Source organism: Orycteropus afer, unplaced genomic scaffold, assembly GCF_000298275.1.
Source record: "Orycteropus afer afer isolate SDZICR_OR568_19922 unplaced genomic scaffold, OryAfe1.0 scaffold00028, whole genome shotgun sequence".
Classification (NCBI taxonomy): domain Eukaryota; kingdom Metazoa; phylum Chordata; class Mammalia; order Tubulidentata; family Orycteropodidae; genus Orycteropus; species Orycteropus afer.
This window is the reverse complement of record NW_006921615.1, coordinates 5,975,851-5,997,255: the sequence shown is the minus strand read 5'-3', so window position 1 is coordinate 5,997,255 and position 21,405 is coordinate 5,975,851. Positions and strand designations below refer to the sequence as shown.

The 21,405-nt window shown below is 43.0% G+C and overlaps 1 protein-coding gene across 1 annotated transcript in view; it reads right to left on the bottom strand.

Annotated features, from left to right (window-relative positions):
- Positions 1-21,405, bottom strand: part of FRMD4A (FERM domain containing 4A) — a 440,834-nt gene that overhangs the window by 98,852 nt on the left and 320,577 nt on the right. Inside the window, exon 10 of the mRNA XM_042780226.1 lies at positions 19,020-19,106. Within this exon, the coding sequence (XP_042636160.1) occupies positions 19,020-19,106 (87 nt within the window). The remainder of the gene's footprint in view (positions 1-19,019; positions 19,107-21,405) is intronic.

Below are 21,405 nucleotides of genomic sequence, written 5' to 3'. Positions count from 1 at the left end.
TTGAACCGCCAGCCGTCTGGTTATCAGGCAAGTGTCTTAGCCACTATGCTACCAGAGCTCCCATGGTGGCTGGTCCTATTTAAAGTTCTACTTCTTTTCTTTTTTTCCCTAGAGGACTTCTGAAGGAGACTAAACTCATTGCCGTCGAGTCGGATCCGACTCGTAGCGACCCCTCCTGAGGCAGCAGGTCAATTTGGGGATCAGTGTATTTGGAAGAGGGGTGAAGGTGAAAATGATACTTCCATTCAGCAGCCCTAAACAACTTTCTTTCCACCAGGACTATCCTCAATGGCCCTCTGCCAAAACAATTATTTTTTCTGTGTTATTATGTTTTTTACTTAGATGTTTTCCCAACAGATTACAAGCTCCTTGAAGGTATTTTCCTGGCACCTAGCACAATGCCAGGGGCATATTAGGCACTCAATAATTGTTTGATGAATGAATGAATGAGTGGATGACAAGCTTTATGAAGTAGAGATTAAGGCAGTCAAAGTTCAGAGAGGTTAAGTCACTTTTTCAAGATCACATAGATGATAATGAAGGGAACTCGCATTTGAACTCCTCTTCTGCTCAAAATTCAAGTTATTTCCATGACATGAGGAACTAATAGTGTTTGAACCCAGGCTTTTTGTTAAAATTAAATTTCTAAACTGCAGGGGATGTGGCAATAGGGAAGTTAGGGCAAGCCCAAGGGGAAGAAATGGTAGAGTTGCAATCAAGGAAGCATAACTTTTTTCCCTTCTGTCAGCTCTGTCTGAACTAAACTCTAATCCAAAGTAAACTGGAGAAGTACACAATCTCCCAGGAGCTTGAGTCTGAAACTAAAATTCTACTCACAGCCTAGAGTGACTTTTTTTTTTCTTTTGATGTGACAGTTTTAATTCTCCTTTATTTATTTTTTAATTTCTATTGTGATTTGGGTTAAAGTTTACAGAGCAATTCATTTTCCATATAGCAGTTCACACACATTTTATTTCATGACATTGACTGCAGTTTCCCACAATGTAACAACTCTCTTCCCACTTCCTCCCTGTGTCCTTCTTTCCTCTGCCTTCCTGCTCCCTGGGCTAACTCCCTGTGCAAATACTGCCCTTCTGTTCTCCCATGATTGACCGTTCTAAGGAGTATATCTATCTGCTGTAAATGTTCACCCTATATGGCTGTGTATTGTTTGGGCTGGAAGCCATGGGAGTAAGTTCAATTCCAGATCTGAAGGGTAACTAGGGGCCACAGTCTTAGGGGTCTCACAGGCTCTATCAGATTTAGAATGACTCCTGACAACTCATTTTGTCTAGAAATTGCCTCCTTCAGCCTGAAGCTTTTATTTAGAAATGACCTGTGGGAAGGCCCTAATAGTAGGGCCTTCTAGCAGTCCCTGGGTATGCAAAAGGTTAAACATTTGACTTCTAACTGTAAAGCTGGCACTTTGAAGCCACCAGAGGCACTTTGGAAGAAAGATCTGGCAATCTACTTCTAAAAGGTCACAGCCTTGAAAATCCTATGGAGCTGTTCTACTCTGCACACATGTTGTTGTTGTTGTTGTTATGTGCCGTCAAGTCGGACCCGACTCATATAGGGTCACCATAAACTTGGAATGGACTCAGTGGTAACTGGCTTTTTGTTAGTAGGGTCCTTTAGTTCCACCTGCAGTTGCCGATATTGAGCCCAGGGGCGGGTAGGAGTGAGAACTGGCTACAGCATTGTTCTGGCTGTGCTAGGGTTTGGTGTTAAATAGGTCCACAATTTCAGGAAGAAGGTCGATTCAGCTGAGGTTTGCCCTTTGAATCATGGTCATTAAGAATGGAAAACCTCACAAGAGCACTCTAAGTATTGCATGGTTCAGCAGAAGCGAGCTGTCAAGATCTCTGAAGCCAGGAGAAGGTTACTGAGATTCAACAAGCAGGATTTCCCAACCTAACACTTCCTGCTTCTTAGAAAGAAAAGGAGCCCAGATGAACCAGAATTGTTCAATCATCTGCAGTCCTCCAGCACTTTGCTCTAGTGTCTAATTACTATAGCTTTTTTGGTTCCTTTTGGTCCAAAAGATAGAAAAATAAATTTGAGGCAGAGTCAAAATGAGAGCAATTTTTTATGCTTTTCAGTTTTCCATGTCTGTAAGAAATAAGAAGAAACAGTGCCTCTCTCTTCCCTCCTGCTCCCTTATAAATGTTTTGCTCCTTAATGTAGCACTCTCTTAGACCCTTCCTTAAATGAATTAAACAATATGTACCTCTAGCTGTGAAGCCACTACACACTTATGAATGGTGGTGTCTTCCAAATCAGCAGTGGATCAGCACAAGGTCTTAGATATTTTTCTCTGACTGCTTTTGTTCATGCAACAACTATTTGCTAAGTGTCTACCATCTGTCAGGCACTGTTTTAGGCACTGGGTATTCAGTAATGAATAAAACACAAAAGTCTCTGCCCTCAGAAACTGTACATGCTTGTGAGGGGAAAGCTAGGCAAATACACAAGAAAACTACATACTATACATAGTATAAGGAGCTCTGGTGGTATAGTGGATAAGGCATCTGGCTACCAGCCAGAAGGCCAGTGGTTCAAACCTACCAGCTGCTCCGTGGAAGGAAGATGGGGTGATCTACTTCTGTAAAGATTTACAGCCTTGGAAACCCAATGGGGGTCACTATGAGTTAGGACCAACTTGATGGCAGTGAGTTTGGTTTTGTTATAAATAGTATAATAAGTCAGAGGATTATAGTTTCCAAAGACAAACATAAAGCAGGAAAGAAGAATGGGGCAAGGAGGGGGTACCATTGTAAATAATGTGGTCAGGGAAGGCCTCACTGAAGTGACATTTTAAGGTAATAAAAGAAACTGAGGATGAAGCCAACAGTTATATAAGGGAATCCAGCAAGTAGAAAGGCCAAGGCACCATTTGTATTTGTGTATATGTGTGTGCGTTTCTATCTCAATGCTCAAGTAAACATTAAAGTACAATGGAGTATTATTCAGCCATCAAAAAGAATGAAGCACTGGTAATGCTACATGGATTAATTAGAATCCATTATGTTAAGTGGAAGAAGCCAGAACATATTATATGACTGCATTTATATGAAATGCCTATGACAAACAAACCCACAAAGACAGAAAGCAGATTAATGGTTGCCAGGAGGTGGGGGGGGGGAGGAAAAAGGTTCCTTTTTGGGGTTATGGAAATGTTCTGGTATTAGTGATGATGTTTGTATACTGTGAATGCACTAAAAACCACTGAATTGTACACTTTCAAACGGATGAAATGGTGGATTTTATGTTACGTGAATTTATCACAATTAAAAAAATATAAAGGCTTAGGAAGCATTAGTAAGGACATTCTTCTAAAATCTCTCCTTTCACTCTCCTCTCCCTTTCAGTCCTGGTGGCGCTGTGATTATTGTGTAATTACTGGCCAGCTTCTCTAAGCTTCTCAGAGAAAGGCAGGGCAGGCCTCCAGGGTGGGGTGGCTCAACAGGAGCTCAAGGAGAGCCACCACGGGAGGGGCCTTCCCCAGGCCCAGGCCCTGAGGCTTGGCAGAGCTTGAGTTCTTGAATTCCAGGGAAGAGGCTGGCATAATCCTGCCCCTTAGCAGCCTCTCGACAGAGCCATCATGACTGAGACAGGAAATCAAACGATGCATTACATTAGGCAAATCTGCTGCAAAAGACCTGTATAAAGTGCTAAAAAGCAAAGACATCACTTTGAGGACAAAGGTGTGCCTGACTTGTTGTTGTTGTTATGTGCCCTCGAGTCGAGTGGGACCGACTCATAGCGCCCCCTCCTTGGGTTGCCAACGCAGTATCACTAGGGAAGTAGACTGCCCAACCTTCCTTCCGTCCGAGGAGTGGCTGGCGAGTTTGAACCACCAGCCTTCTGGTTAGCAGTCAAATGCCTTAGGCACTATGCCACCAGAGCTCCCATGCCTGACCTAATCCATGGTATTTTCAATTGCCTCAGGTGCATGCAAAAGCTGGATAATGAATAAAGAAGACTGAAGAAGAATTGATGCTACACTGGCATCAATTATGGTGTTGGCAAAGAATATGGAATATACCATAGGCTGCCAGAAGAACAGACAGGTCTGTCTTGGAAGAAGTACAACCAGAATGCTCCTTTCAAGTGAGGATGGCGAGACTTCATCTCACAAACTTTGGATTTGTGTTGCGGAGGAGAAGGACATAATGCTTGGTAAAGGAGAACCAAAACTAACCAAACTCACTGCTGTCAAGTTGTTTCTGACTCATAGCAACCCCTCGTTGAGCTTCTGAGGTGGTATCTCTATGGAAGTAGATCGCCCAATCTTCCTTCTGAGGAGTGGCTGGTGGGTTTGAACCACCAGCCTTCTGGTTAGCAGTCAAATGCCTTAGGCACTATGGAAGAGGAAGTCCTTCAACAAGATGGATTGATACAGTGGCTTCAACAATGGGCTCAAACTTAGCAAGACTGTGAGATAGCACAGGATGGGACAGTTGTTTATTCTTTTGTATATAAGGTTGCTATGAGTAGGGACTAACTTGAGTACACCTAATGAGAACAAACAACAATTTGAAGCCTCTTTCCAGTCAGGATGGTGCACCTGTGTGGGTACCTGTTTTGACTGGCAAATCCTAATCAGAGTTAATCATTAAGCCCAAATGGTCTTTGGTTAAAATTCAACTTAAAAAACCACTCAGAAAGACTAGCAGGATAAAAGAAAGAAGCCTGCTGATCCTCAGTGTACCTCTTGTCTATAAGAAGCTCCCGCCCGTCAGTCAGTTGCACCAGTGCTCTCTACTCCATCTGCTGTGGTGGCCTCCACGGACACAACACACCTCCAGTTTAACGGCCCCAGGCAGTCGGCAGAGGCCTGTAGGTTCTTTCCTCTGCCAGTGTGTGACCATGCACTCTCTCAAAGCTGATTGGTGAGAAATCTGGCCAGTAACCAGTTATTCTGCAGTTAATCAAATGCCATAGCTACAGACATAAACTGAATTATGTACTTCAAAATATACACATGTGTGCAAACACACACTTGGAAATCTAGTCAGCTGTCACTTCGAATGCTTATTAAAGGCTGGGGTTTGCTTTCTAGTCAAAGTTGAGTATCTGGAGGAGGCAGCACTCCACAATTCCTCCAGGGCACACTTCCTTCAAAAGGCTGGGACAGGAAACTTAACACACAGGGGCTGAGCACACTCTAGGGTGTGGGGGCCCTGTGAACTGCATAAGAAGCCAGTACATGCCTTCCAGAATGATTATAAAACTGGTTGGTGAAAAGACTTGTAAAAGTCCATGCAGCTATCAGGAGCCCCCACTGGAAAGCTAGAGAAAGACGACTGGTTGTTGGATGATCTACTCTTCCACTGGTCAGGGCTCACTGGAGTCTCCTGAAGTGTTGGCCCAACATGGGTTCGTCATGAATTATGCTGTCTGTGGATAACGTCTCAGTTGCATATGGATTGGATTTAAGTAGAGCCACGGGAATATTAAAATGGGAGTGGTTGCTGAGACCTCACGATGATCAATGTCACTAACGAGAGTTGAGAACAGACCATTAAGTAGGAAAGGCTAAAAGTAAGGGGCCAAAGAGCTGGAGGTCAGTGACCACAGGCCTGTTTGCCTGGGACAGCCCTGGTTTAGTCTATTGTCATGGCATAATTCTTAACACATGCCCTCTTTCATTACCAGTGTCCTGGTTTGGATAGGATCACTCTATGGTTAGGTGAGTGGGAGCAGTAGTGGTTCAGTGGCAGAATTCTCGCCTTCCATGCAGGAGACCCAGGTTCGATTCCTGGCCAGTGCACCTCATGTGCAGCCAATAACTGTCTGTCAGTGAAGGCTTATGTTTCTATGTGTTGCTATGATGCTAAACAGCTGTCAGCAGCACTTCCAGACGAATACAGACTAGGAAGAAAGGTTTGGCAATCTACTACCAAAAATCAGCCAATAGAAACTCTATGGATCACAAAGGCCTGATCTACAGCCAATCATGGGGACGGCATAGGACTGAGCAGTGTTCTGTTCTGTTGTGTATGGGGTCACCATGAGTTGGGGGCTGCTTCAATGGCAGCTAGCAACAATAATAATGGTTAGGTGACCCTGAAACCCATTACTCACAATCGAAGTATAAAATGTTTACAGGGGTGGATAAACCAAAAAGAAAACAAATGAACAAAATCACTGCTGTTGAGTCAATTCTGACTCATAGCGACCCCTCCCTGGATTTCCGAGGTGGTATTTCTACAGAAGTAGATCACCCAATCTTCCTTCTGGGGAGTGGCCAGTGGGTTTGAACCACCAGCCTTCTGGTTAGCAGTCAAATTCCTTAGGCACTACACCATATGGAGAGAGAATATTTAGAGGAGTTGTTCTTGGGAGAGAGACATGCTGTGAGCTCTCTCTCCTGCCTGGAGGGGGAAGGTGGAAGATGCCAACTGTTCACCTCAATCCTGGTAGAGAGGGTTCATTAGGGTCATCTGGAGAGTTCAGAGGTGTCCCCTGATGTTAAGGGGTACTTTAACTGCTGCCTAACTCCGGTGTGGAGTCTACAAGATGACAATCAGGTTGGCTAGCTGTGGTCAGATGAGCTGAAGGAGAGGAGCTTGTATTGAGAGGGACTGGAATGCCTATAGTCTGCAGGGGCAAAGGATACTTGAATGTCAGTGGACAAAAGGGGTCCCATGGGAGACATAACTGGTGTGGAGCTGCCCAGATTCTACCCAAAAGGACTTCTTAAAGGACATCAGAAAGAAGTAAAATCTATCACCAGATTCATAGGCAATGCAGAAGGAATCATCTAGAGTGCAGATGCATTCAACCTGGCTCCAGAGAGCTTCAGGTAACAGATGTCCAGTAATGGGGAGGGAGTGTCCCTGGAAGAGACAGCCTATGTTTTAAACTCGCCAGGTTCAGAGTGAGGAGCCAAGTTGGGAGAAGATTTAACTTTAAATCAAATTTGGAGCACTGATTGTTATAAAGGTTTATGCCTTGCAATTTCTTAATAACAACCTATTTTGATGTTGATAGTGACCACGTGACTTCAAACTACCTGAGAGTAATCAGAAAAGTCATGGAACCACTGGCTATGTTCTTATCTAGGGACAAGGGAAAAGCCAGCTCTCTAAAGAATGCATTTCCCTGGACGGTGTGAGATCAAACAGAGTTGCCATTCACATCCCAAGTGCTCAAAGTTCTTGTTATACTAGCCGAGTCTGTTTTTTAAGCTAGAAAACCCAAATCTGTTCATAAGTTACTACTGTTTCATGATTTCTTTTGGAGTGGGTGAGTCAACTAGATGCTTTCTGCAGTGGTTTGGGACAAAATGATAGCTTTTGGTTTTGTTTCTTCCAATGGTATCCAAAGTCAATAGGGCTCCTTGAGTATTGGTAATACCTTTCTGCAGGATGAAGAGCCAGTCAGTTTCAAGAGGGCTGCTGTGTTATCCAGCTGGGTGTTTGTATGTTAAAAACACCGAGAGTTGTGTTTGACCCCTGCTATGCAAACAATGAGGAGCTCTTGGTGGCCCAGTGGTGAAGGCATTTAGTTGCTAACCAATGGGCGGGCAGCTCAAACCCACTAGCCATTCTGCAGGAGAAAGTTGAGGCAATCTACTTCCATAAAGATTTACAATCTTGGAAATTCTATGGAGCAGTTCTACTCTGTCCTATAGAGTTACTATGAGTTGGAATCAACTCAATGGCAGTGGGTTTGTTTTTTGGGTTTATGTCAGCAATCCATGTGACTTTATATGGCCCTTCTTAATGCTGGTCCATGTGCCTGCTCAGGGATTGGGAGTACAACAAATCTGCAGAAACCAAGGATTGGTAGAAGTGGCTGACTCTTGTACCACAGAAGATACAGATACGTCAGCTAGGCAAGGGAAGCTACCTTTGGTCATCCGATCAGATCTAAACTGGAGAACTATCAAAGACAGATATGGGTCTTACCATACCAGTTTCTATTGAGTCAACTCTGACTTGTGGTGACCCTACACATGTCAGAGCAGCTCTGTGCTCCCTGGGGTTTTCAATGACTGATTTTCAGAAGTAGATGACCAGGCCTTTCTTCCAAGGTGCCTCTGGGTGGACTTGAACCTCCAATCTTTCAGTTAGCAGCTGAGTGTGTTAACTGCATCACCCAGGAACTCCAGATAAGGGGTTCCCTATTTAGATATAGGCATTCCCTCCCTTTCTTTTTTGGAAAAATGTTGGTTTGCATTCTTCTTTTTAAATTATTCCTCTATGGAGCTCTGGTAGCATAGTGGGTAAGGCATCTGGCTGCTAACCAGAAGGTCAGTGGTTCAAACCCACCAGGTACTCTGCGGGAGAAAAAATGAGGCAATCTACTTCCATAAAGATGCATAGCCTAGGAAACCTGATGACCTCAGATGCCATCAACTCCTTTGTTGATGAGGAAACTGAGGAACTTGGAGGACACTATGCTGAGTGAAAGAAGTCAATCACAGAAGGACAAATACTCTATTAGTTCACTACTGTAAAAAGTCAAGGAAAGGTTTATAAATGGAGGGAAACTTTCTTTGTTGGTTACCATGGAGGGGAGGGAAAATTCCTAGATAGGTTGAGAGGAAAAAAAAAAAAAAGATTTACAGCCTTGGGAATCCTGTGGGGGCAGTTCTACTCTGCCCTATAGGGTCACTGTAAGTCAGAATTGACTCGATGGCACACATAACCTTTCTCACCTCTTGCACCTTTGCAGAGGAGTTACCCTAACCAGGCCAGTTCTGTATACACTACAGCTTCTCTCTAAGGATTCTCCACCTGGACAGGGCAATGCTTTTTTTTGTTTTTTCTCTGCTCACAGACAAGTCACCCTCTTCAAAAGTGACCAGCACAAGAACACAATGAGAATGCAAATTAGTGTCCTTGGAAGTTTGGCTTACTCAGGACCAGGCTCAGAAACGGCCTTGACAGGAACTTGGGGGAACTGAGGGGCCCTGGGTTCCCAGATCCAATGACCAAGAAAAAATTAAACCAGTCTGTTCCCATAAAGATTACAGCCTGGGAAACCTTATGGGGCAGTCTACCATGTTACACAGGATCACTCTGAGTCAGAATCGACTGGATGACACACAATTACAACTTTCTTAAGGAATTACTTTACAACAGTATACTCTGGTAACTCTCAATTGCCCCCTGACTAGCCTTCTGGCTCATATAGGGTCACTATAAGTTGGAATCTACTTGATGGCAGCAGGTTTGTTTTTTGGTTTTTATCCCTCTAGCAGCCTGCTCCTCAGCTTTGAAGAAAGTCTCTCTTAATGACCCACAGCCAGGGCCTGTCACCCACAGGCTTTGAATTTTTCCAGGTCCACTCAGTCCACTGTAGAGAGATCTGAAGGGCTGATAAAGGGCAAGTGGAGGAGGCCCTTTGATCCACCACTATGAGTGAGCAAAGGCTGCAAAACGCTAAGAATGCTAGCCATAAGAAGTGGAGTTTTTCTCCCAGAAGTGCACAGGGTGTGGTTTCCAAGGAGAATACACATGATGGAATGAGGGAGGCACCCACTCAGGGCCAGCTGAGTCAGAAAATGAATCAAGCGCATCCACACAGCAGTCAAGACTAAGTCAGCCGTGCACTTAACAGAGTGCGATCACGCTGAATAATTTAGCAGGGCAACTCTACTGGGAGTCTGTTCACAGTTAATGGAATATTTCCTGTAAATATTATTTTCCCTTCCTGTCTCATTGTCTCATACAGTTTAAAAATCTTTACTAATCAGAGGAGATGACAGTAATGCATCCATTCCCTGAGCTCATGCCCCTGCCTCCAAAATACTGCCAGGACTCAAAGGAAGCCACACGGGCTGCTCAGGGATGGGGGCAGGCCATTTAGCCTGGTTCCTCCCCCTAACGTCTCAGAGGGGACCCTCACAGCGCTCCCAATTGTGCATGCAAGTGTACATAAAAGCCCCCCTAATTGCACATCAAATAAATAAGTAAATGCTGTCTGCTGGATACGTAACAAGGACTGGCATTGTGTTCTTCCCCACTGGGGAGATTTCAGTAATATGGCCTGGCGAGTGGGCTGCATCTCTAAATGACGATTTTATAGATATTGAAAATTCTCCTAAGGAGGTTTTACTGAGTCACGTGCTCTGCACTGTTTGCTCTCTAACACCGAGAGCCTCAGATACAGTGTACAGGGGGATCTTTATTCTAACTCTCTCCAACCTGTTTGGGAAGAGTTTTCTGTTTGAATTTCTGTTGACTTCTAATGGCTAGATGGCTGATCTGCCCACAGGTCTGAGGAGTGAAAAATACAGCCACAGTACTGAGAAGACACCTCAGCCTTGTACTGGTTGAGTCGAGAGTCCTTCATGTGGGACAGCATGGTCCCCCAGATACCTTGGGGATGGGTGCTGCAAAGGAAGGGGCAGATTGTCCCAGAGATTAGAGCACTCATCCTTTCTCTGGCTTTGATCTGAGGAATGTAAGATCCTCCTCCTCCAGGAGAGAGAGCCTAGTTAGACACACTTTGCCAGACTTAATTATCTGTGCCCCATGTGACCTGGTTTCTGAGAGAGTTAATAAACAATGCTCCTTCAACATATATCATTTAATTTCCATTCAAATGTTCTCCGGGAAGAAAGAGGAAAAACTCTTTGCTTGTATCAGCACAACTGCCGAAAACCAGATGGCATTTTTCATCTTTGATGGCTTAGGTGTTTTTAAAGAGCTCTGGTGGTACAGTGCCTAAGGCATTTGACTGCTGACCAGAAGGTTGGTGGATCAAACCCACCACCCACTCTGCAGAAGGAAGATAGGGCAATCTACTCTTGTAAAGGTTTACTGCCTTGGAAACCCAATGGGGGTTGCTATGAGTCAGAATTAACCCAATGGCAGTGAGTTTAGTTTTTTGGTTTGAGGTCTCTTTAAAGGAGCCTTGGTAGCAAAGTGGCTAAGTCCTTGGCTGACAACAGAAAGGTTGGTGGTTCAAACCCACCAGCAACTCTGCAGAAAAAAGATGTAGCAGTCTGCTTCCGTAAAGATTTATAGCCTTGGAAACTCTATGGGGCAGTTCTACTCTGTCTTATAGGGTTGCTATAAGTTGGAATCAACTTGACAGCAACCTTTTTTTTTTTTTTTTTTTTGATAGCACAATCGTTAATCATTCAGTTGCTAACTGAAAGGGTGGTGGTTTGAACCCACCCAGTGGCTCCATTGGAAAAAAAAAATCTTGCAATCTGCTTCCCTAAAGATTATAGCCAAGAAAACCCAATGAGGTAGTTCTACTCTGTTACACAGGGTTGCTATGAGTCAAAAATCAACTCTATGGCACCCAACAACAACAGGTTTCTTTAACCGGTATCGATTCAACTCTGAACTCATGGTGACCCCATGTGCGTCAGCGTAGAACTGTGCCCCACAGAGTTCTCAAGGGCTGATCTTTTGGATCACCAGGTCTTTCCTAGGAGGTGTCTCTGCATGGACTCAAACCTCCAGCCTCTTCTGATTAGCAGTTGAATGTGTTAACCATTTGTTTAGGAACTCCTAGGTCTCTTTACTTGGCAATAAATATAAATTAAGATGAGGCTCAAGATCCATCTTAAGTGTCCAAATACTAATCTGATGATGTTTCATTATTCCCTGAAGTCAACCAACAGGATTGTAACTTGTGAAATAAAACCAAATCCGAACCTAACCCATTGCCATAGAGTCGATTCCACCCATAGCAACCCTACAGGACAGAGTAGAACTGTCACATAGGATTTCAAAGGCTGTGAATCTTTACGGAAGCAGACCACCTCATCTTTCTCTAGTGAGGCCATTAGTGGGTTCGAACCGCCTACCTTTTGGTAAGCAATTGAATACCTTAAAGAAGCTCTTAATTAGGCAGTGCTCCATTTTCTGCACACATACACACACACACACACGTATACATATGTGGGATGTGGTAACTCAAGTAAAACAATCTATGCAGCTGTAAGATTTTTAACACATAGACCCTCCTTCTACTTCTCACTGTTGCTCAACAGAGACTCAGACACACAGATAACTGCCAGCTTCCATATTCTGATACTCTGCTCATTACTGTGTATACAACTTTAAATACAACCATGAGAAAGACAAGGGGAAAAGTGAGTTAACCACAGGAGATTTTCTAACTGTTATATAGTATTTTACTATGAGCAAGAGCACAGAAGTGGGGAGAAGGAGGCAAAGTGAGAGGAGAAACAGAAGAATTTACTGAGAGCTGATAAGGGGACAATTAATAGCTATAAAAAATTCTGCAACCTATCCTTATTGCTTGGAGTCCTGCCTGATACGCACACACACACATATATTTTTAAAAAACTCATAAATGCAACCAAGGACCAATATTCTGGGGTATGTACCTGTATTGCAGATTTCCAAAATAATAACTCATAAATAATAAAAAAATAAAATCCTGACCATGATGGCTACTTTTAAAGAGCTTTTGGGGGCTGTTCTTTTGCACCTGTGGTTCCAAAATACTATCAAAGTTGGCCTTGAATGCCTGAACACACCCAAAAACACAGCCTGCTGGGTCGCCACATGTCTAGCTGTTCCCGACATGTGTCCCCAGAGGGCAAAGAGGCTGTCTTTCACCAACATCAGCAGCCTGCATGGAAATCTGTGCTTCAGCAAAGCTTAGGAACCCGTTTGTTTAAAATGTCCAGGTAGCAAAGAGTGGGGGCATGACTAGAAAGGGACAAGAAATGTTCTCCCTTCTCTATTCCATCTCTGACACCCCGTGTTTTGCTCCAGTTCACCTAAAGCCTCCTGAGCTTCCAAGTGAGTATTTGGCTACCTAGGAAAGACTGAAACTAGAATGGCAAGCTTCCCCTGCATCCCACGCCCCCACTAGATAACGTGGAATAAGCTACAGTTCTGCCCATTTCTGGACAGCCATCAGCTGTCCCTTTAGTGGTTTTGTTTTGTTTTTGGTCGGCCATATGGAAATACTTGAGTGGATTCTCATAGGAGGCTACTGAGCATTTCTGATGGTGTTAATGGTTTGCTGACGCTATTAAAGCTGTGCATGCCAGAGAATGACTCTAGGCCCTTCAAAGGAAAGGGAGGAGGCTTTCCCTGCCACTGCCTCTACTTGAATGTTGGCTCTTATTACTGTGGCGCCATGTGACACAGCCATGGAATTAGGTCAAAAGTGTCAGCCAGGGCCTTGGTGTGTGGATAAGCAAAGGCAGCTGCCTGGGTTGGAGATGCAGCTGTGTGGTGGAAAAGCCTCCAGGTGCACGGAATGGAGCGCCACTCCTCATTCCCTGAGCATTGCTGGAGGCTCAAGATGGATGAGCCTGTCTGCAGTGCCAAGAGGGAGGAGCGCCACCTAGAGGACTATCCCCCATGAGTCCTGTGCTGTAGGATTCATCCCAGCTCTGTGGAGCAGAGGCATTGTTAGACACAACTGCTGAACCTGATTTACCTGCTCAATGCTAAGCTTGTCAAGGCAACACAGATGGACGTAAGTGGTGGTTGTCAACTCTGGCTGCACATCAGAATCAACTGTAAGGATTCTAAATGTTCAAGTGTTTGGGTCTAGGGTAGGATCAGGAGGCTAGGGATGCAACTGTGGCAACTCTAAACTGGGAGTTTCATGCGAGTTTCTGATGTACAGTGAGGTTGAGAGCCTGGCCACAGACATCATGTGGCACTTCATACGTTAACCTGCATTGATATTTATTCCTACGTACATGCATTTCTTTAGATTCAGAATTTTGCAACCTGAGTTTGTATTCTTGGTATTCTGAGACTCAACATGCATGTTTAACCTAACAAATGTGGCTTTTTTGTGTATCTGTGTGATTTGGATGAAAGTTTACAGAGCAAATTCACTTTCCATACAGCAGCTCACACACACTTTTCCTCATGACATAGACTACAATTTACCACAATGCAACAGCTCCCTTCTCACTTCCTCCCCATAGTTACCTCTTCCCTGTGTCCTTCCCTCCATGCACTCCTGCCCCATGAGCTATGTCCCTGTGCATACACAGCCCTTCTATTCTCCCATGATTGTTCCCTCCAAGGAGTATGTCTACCTAATGCAAATGTTCACCTCATATGCCTGTCTTTTGTTTGGCTGGAAGCCAGGAATAGGTTCAATTCCAGACCTGAAGGGCAGCTAGGGGCCATAGTCTCAGTGGTTCCATCAGGCTCTATCAGACTAGCAAACATGGTCCCCTCCATTTTTTTTTTTTTTTTTTAAATGATTTTGATTTTTGTTCCACATTGTTTTCCCACTCTATCCAGGATCTCCTACACAGATCCCCCTCCAGGTGGTTGACAGTGGTAGCTGGGCACCAACTAGTTCTTCTGGTCTCATAGTCATATAGGCTGAGGATTGCATGGTGTACCAGTCACTTGGACTAATTATTTCCATGAATTTTTGTTTTTCTTCTTTCTTCTTTGCTGTGGATGAGGAGAGACCCATTGTTACATCTAGATGGCCGCTCGCAAGCTTTTAAGATCCCAGTCATTACTCGCCAAAGCAGGATGTGGAACAATGTTTTCTGTAGTATGTTATGCCAGTTGAGCTTGATGTTCCCTGAGACTATGGTTCTGAGCCCACAGGTCCAACTACTCATTTCCTCTGGGTAGCTGGCTGTGACCAAGAAGTGACTACAACCTTGTCCCTTGTCAGCTCTACTATACACCTGGGCATTCTTACAGAACATACAGATACACTTGTAGAAACAATGTCTGCCAACTCTATACATGGTCTTGGGCACACTCCCCCCTGCGTAGACTTACCTAATAGTCCAGCCTGTCTATCCATCTGTCCACCTGTATAGCTATGTTTGTCTTCACTGACAACACAGTACTGTATGTGCAAAAGGGTTCATCTTTGTTGTCTGTACCTCCCATATACCTCACTATGTCTTCCTCTTCTTCAATGCCACCAAGTTGATCACTCACATTTGGTACATTGCCCTTCTCTTCACTCAAATCAATACTTGTCTCTACTTATCTAACAGTATTCCCTCCCCTCCCACTCCTGGTAACCAACAAAGAAAATTTCCTTCCATATATAAACTTTTCCTTGACTTTTTATAATAACAGACTAATACAATATTTGTCCTTCTGTGATTGACTTATTTCACTCAGCATAATGTCCTCCAAGTTCATCCACATTATGTGGTGTTTCACAGATTCTATGTTATTCTTTAGGGTTGCATAGTATTCCATTGTGTGTATGTACCATAGTTTGCTTATCCATTCCTCAGTTGATGGACACCTAGGTTGTTTCCATCTTTTGGCTATTGTAAATAGTGCTGTGATGAACGTGGGTGTGCATGTATCTGTTGTTATTCTGGCTCTCACTTCTTCAGGATATATAACTAGTAATGGGATGGGAGCTCTGGTAGCATAGTGGCTAAGGCACTTGACTGCTAACCAGAAGGCTGGCGGTTCAAACCCACCAGCCACTCCTCGGAAGGAAGATGAGGCAATCTACTTCTGTAGTGATACTGCCTCAGAAACCCAAGAAGGGGTCTCTATGAGTCGGGTCCGACTCGACAGCAAACAACAACAACAACAACAACAATGGAATGGCTGGGTCAAATGGTATTTCTAATTCCAACTTTTCAAGGAATTGCCATCCTGTTTTCCACAGTGGTTGTAACATTTTACAGTCCCATCAGCAGTGTATGAGAGTCCTAATCTCTCCGCATCCTCGCCAGCATTTGTTACTTTCTGTCTTGTTGATCTTTGCTACTAGTGCTGGGACAAGATGGTATCTCATTGTTGTTTTGATTTGCATCTCTCTAATGGCTAATGAGAAGGCTGGCGATTCAAACCCACCAGCCACTCCTCGGAAGGAAGGTTGGGCAATCCTACTTCCATAGTGATACTGCCTCGGAAACCCAAGGAGGGGTCGCTATGAGTCAGGGCTGACTCAACGGCACATAACAACAACAACAACAATGGCTAATGATCATGAGCCATTTCTGCATATGTTTGTTGGCTGCCTGCATATCCTCCTTGGTGAAGTGTCTATTCATGTCTTCTGCCCATTTTTAAACTGGATTATTTGTCTTTTTGTTGTTGAGGTGTTGGAGTTTTCTATAAATTCTAGAGATAAGTCCCTTGTCAGATATGTCATTGAAATGTGGCTTTTTTAATGATGGTGATGATGTTTGGTGTGAGAAGAAGAAATAGGCACTCCACCCAAGTCTTCTTGTACTTGGGAATTCTTAACTATGGCTCAGGGTTTTTGTCTTCATGTCCCATCCTATCATTTAGAGAGGAATATACTTTGTGAAACTACTTAAGCCTAGACTTTGTTTCCTCTCACAGGCATTGATTTGATTTTCATGCTTATTTTTAAGAATAAATAAGTGTGTAATTTTCATGGCCCACACAACCTGGATCTGCCTCTGTGTCTTACAGTAAGCATGACGATAAAAACAAACAAAACCTCATTACTGTTAAATAGATTACAAATCAAAGTGACCCAGTAAGCATGATGATAAGGAACTAAAATCACTTACTCACAACTACCACCAGTTGCTCATGAGTAGATGCTGATTCATGGCTACCTCACGTGTGTCTGAGTAAAACTGTGATGCATAGGGTTTTCAATGGCTGATTTTTCAGAAGTAGATCACCAGGCCTTTCTTCCAAGGTGCTTTGGGTAGACTTGAACCAGCAACCTTTTGGTAAGCAGTAGAAATTTGCTGCCTCTTAAAGCCCAACTGATGACTCACTCCCTCTTTTAATTCACCACCAACCCTCACATGACTGATTATTACTCTTAGCAACATGGTGCAATTATCACCCATTGCTCTCCCTGATTGACTGGACAGGCTTCAATTATTTGAGTTGTGTCTTATCTATCCCAATGTCCTGGTGCATAATAGGCATGCAATAAAGGTTTTTTGAATAAATGAATGAATGAATGGTGACTTGGATACTTTGGCTGTCCCTCAATTTGTAATAGGCTTGAGAATTCTAACTACTTCCTCAGAAGCTACAGAACCGTAAGTTATTTAAAATAACATCTCAGTTCGAATTAAAGCCAGTGACCTAGAAAAATATATTGATCTTTTAACATTTTTAATTCCTTAACCTGAGTAAGTTCACAAATTATAGTAAATCCACTTCCTCAGTGGCTGATTAGTCATACCTTGGGTTTCTTACTCGCCCCTGGTGGCGTAGTGCCTAAGGCATTTGACTGTTAACCAGAAGGCTGGCCACTCCTTGGAAGGAAGGTTGGGTAATCTACTTCTGTAGTTATACTACCTCAGATGCCCAAGGCGGGGTCCCTATGAGTTGGATCCAACTCAACAGCAGTGAGTTTGGTTTTTGGTTTTGAAGTCTGTTTTAGAGCCTCACAATAACTGTTGGCAATTTATTGAGCCTTTGCTATGTGTTACACCTTTTGTTTACATATATCAAGTGCTATATCATTACTTTATCAAATTTTACTAATACCTCAGTTAGAATGGAGCAAGCCAAAATAAAGAAAGCTTAAACAGATCAATAAATTAAATTGAACAGGTATGAATACTAGTTAGTAAGTCAATCAAAAAGCTTTAGAGGGAGTGGAGATTTCAACCATTGGATTTTAATGAATTCTGTCATAAATCTCAATGATCTACTCTGGCCTTGCTCTTACACCCATGCAGGCAATAAAGAGCTGAATATACTGTAACCAGGATTTTGTTAAAGATCTAGTAGTATCTTTGGCTTTTGCAAGTAGAAAAAATGGTCAGCCAGGTTGAAAAGAGAAGGAAAGTCTACGTAAAGAGAATAAAGTGTGAAGGGAGAACTAGAGAAGAAAAAATACTCAAAATTAACAAGACCACATGGGGGAAGTACAGAGTGAACAGGAAGAAAGATAAGTGAGGCAAAAGTACGGACCCTACAGCCAAGAAAACAAAAAGGGAAAAAAGTAAGAATGTAGGGTCCAATTCATCTTCTGCTGCATATAAATGAAAACTGAAGAGGTTTTAGAGACAGACACATAACAACACACTCCCTCAAAAGCCTGATTGTTCCCATGATTCTGAGCAATCCATCATTTGCTCAGAATCTTTTCTTAGAATTTAACTGACTCACTGATCCATGGAGTGAAAGTCCTCCAAATATAAAGACTTTTTTTTTTTTTTCCTCGTATCAATTTACTAAAGAAGCTGGCTCAGGCAGATGTTAATCAGACAGATTAACATAAACTCAGAAGTGTAATGTGGGATTCAATACTATTCACAGATAAAGAAGCTTGGAAAGCAATCTGGAATGATGTCATGGACCAATATTGCTATCTCTCTTCTAAAGCAAGTGTGGTTTTCATAGACTTTCAATATGTATTTCAGGGTTTCAACTGCATACCATCATCGCTCTTTATTCTCTACCAGAGAATGAGAATGACAGCACTCGCCTCAGAGATATTTTATCATTATCATTTCTCAATTTGTGCTGGTCGGAACAATATGTGTAAATGAAAACAGAGAGAAATTGCAAATGCCCTGCCCCTTTGAACAGCTGGTTTTGTGTTCACCATGATTCTTCACATCCCTTTCTGCTTCCACTTTTCTTTGACAAATGGCTTTATTTTCCCAGATTTCTGATAACTTCTAATATTCCATAAACTATTTACTGGTTCTCAATGAATGCCTCTTATTCTTCACCTCTGTCTGACCTACAGTCTCTTCTTTTAAGTCCAAACATGTTCCCGCCCCAAAAGCCTTTGGGAGAAATCAGGATTCGAGAGAGATGCTGTGTCATTTGTATACAGGACCCTAGTAAATTAAGGAAGATAACAGTCCCTCAAAGTCCTTTCATCCTTCTGCCTTGGGAGAACTGAGCCAATCACCTTGTCTTAAATGATTATAACAGCTTAGTTTCCTTAGTGACAAGGAGAAACAATATTTACTCAGGGAGCTCAGAATGGATTACTGTGGAGTAATTTGTATACACTTACACTACCAGGGGACTGATGGGCCCAGAGACCCTTCAGCTGCACAGGGTAGTATTTTCACTCACTTCTACTCCCATTCTTCTATCCACTGGCAACAACAAACCCCATAGAGGGAACACACTTACCTTCCTTGGCTTCACTTTATCATGGTAGTCATACTGGAAGATTCCTTTGTAGCTCAATCCCAGCCACCAAGGTATTCCCTGCTTGTCCTAGGAGATAAAAAGGAGTGTGGGTAGAAATGAGGCCTGGAGAAGATAAACACAAACTAAGAGAACACTTCCTGGCTCATTTGAAGACAAAGGAAAATGTCATTTCCTTGAAATGGATGGAAGCTAATTCTCTACTCTGTACCCTGTTATCTAATGGTGGTCCCTTACTGTGGGCAGAGCGACAAGACTGTGCTCTGGGCTAGGGCCCAGCTCTGTTCCTAACCAGAAACACAGCCATGGGCCCTTCAACTTTTATGAGTAAGTAATTAATGTAGTAGAAGCTCTGGTGGTGTAGTGCCTAAGGCATTTGACTGCTGGTGGTTCAAACCCACCAGGCACGCTTTGGAAAGAAGATTGAGCAATCTACTTCCATAGAGATGTTGTTGTTGTTGCTGTTATGTGCTATCGAGTCGGCCCCGACTCATAGCGACCCCTCCTTGGGTTTCCGAAGCAGTATCACTACGGAAGTAGGATTGCCCAACCTTCCTTCCGAGGAGTGGCTGGTGGGTTTGAACTGCCAACCTTCTGGTTAGCAGTCAAGTGCTTTAGCCACTATGCTACCAGAGCTCCCATAGAGATAGTGCTTTGGAAACCCAAGGAGGGGTCACTATGAGTCGCAACCGACTCAAAGGCAGTGAGCTTGGTTTTTTGGTTTGCAATCAATGTAGTGTTCTTTCTTTCTTTCTTTCTTTTTTTCCTTTTAAGACTTTAGGGTTGCAATGCTAGGTCCTTCATTCACCACAAAGGATGATTTGAGAGATGTTGAGCATTCTAATAAACTTCTGAGCAGAGAAGAGTCTGTGACTATCAGACCTAGAAGGGGCCATGAAGACTATTGAAGGGGATGCCTCTAATTCTAAAGATAAAGAAATCAAAGCAAAGAGCCCTTCCACTTTATCCAGGGTACCCCTGGTAGGCAAGGACAGCACAGGGTAAGAAGTTGCTCACAGGGAGATCCTGTCACCTTATGAGGAAACCCAGGTGCCCAGAAGGATTTTATGACCCTTATGCCATTGGGTAAAGTAGCAAAATCTAAACTCAGACATTCTGGGGACTAAATTAGAAACACTAAGTCTTTTTGTTTATTTATTTAACAGATACCTCTTGCCACCAGAAAGCATTATAAGCTGCAATTTATTTAAGAAGGATGGTTCAGAGCTATTAATTAAGATTCCCAAATGGTAAGATTTTTTTAGTGGGCATAGCAAGCAAACTTTTCCTATATTTATCCTAATTGCTGTGTCTATGACTAACCTAATATACTCTGTCTGGATGTCTTGAAAACTTAAAATTGGCATAATGGCTTTTATGTTTTAATTTAAAAAATTTTTTTTGTTGTTGAGAATATACACAACAAAATATAGACCAATTCAATGGTTTCCAGATGTACAACTTAGTGACATTAATTACATTCTTTGAATGGTGCAACCATTCTTACCCACCTTCCATGAGTTGTTCCTCACTCATTAACATAAAGTCACTGCCTCCTAAGATTTGTATCTAATCTTTAGAGTTGCTGTTGTCACTTTGATGGCACATAGATAGTCCTTAAAAAAGCACAGTGTTCAAGGCAGACTTTTGTTTTTTCACTAATTAAGCTAAACTACTGTTCGGTCTTAAGGAGACTCCAGGGGATATTTTGGTTTAAGTTTTAAAGATTATCTCAAGGCAATAGTTTCAGGGGCTCATCTACCTTCTATGGCTCTAGAAAGTCTAGAGTCCCTCAGAATTTAAAATTCTGTATTTGACTCCTTTTGATCAGTATTCTGCTATGGAATCTCTGATCAAAATGTTCAGTAATGGTAGCCAGGCAACTATCCAGTTCTTCCGGTCTCATGGCATAGGAGGCACTTGTTCATGGAAGCAATTAGCTACATATTCCATATCCTCCTCCAGTTCCTAATTCTCCTTCTTTCTCTGTTGTTCCAGATGAACAGAGACCAATTGTTATGCCCTGGATGGCTGCTAGCAACCTTTTAAGACCCCAAGCACTATGCAATGAACTAAGAGAACATTAGCACTAAACACATTATTAGGCCAATTAACTGTATGTCCCATGAAACCATGACTCTAAACCTCTAAGCCAAGGAACCAAATCCTATGAGATCTTTGTTGAACATAAAAAGCTTCAGCAGAGGCGGGGCAAGATGGCGGACTAGGCAGAAGGATTGCACAGACCCTCTTCAACAAAGAAAAGGGAAACTAATTAACACAAACACAGAAGATAATCTTGGACCCCTGAGCCTTGAAGGAAAGGATGCAGATTTGGACTAAACCCCAACTAGCAGAAGAATTTGTG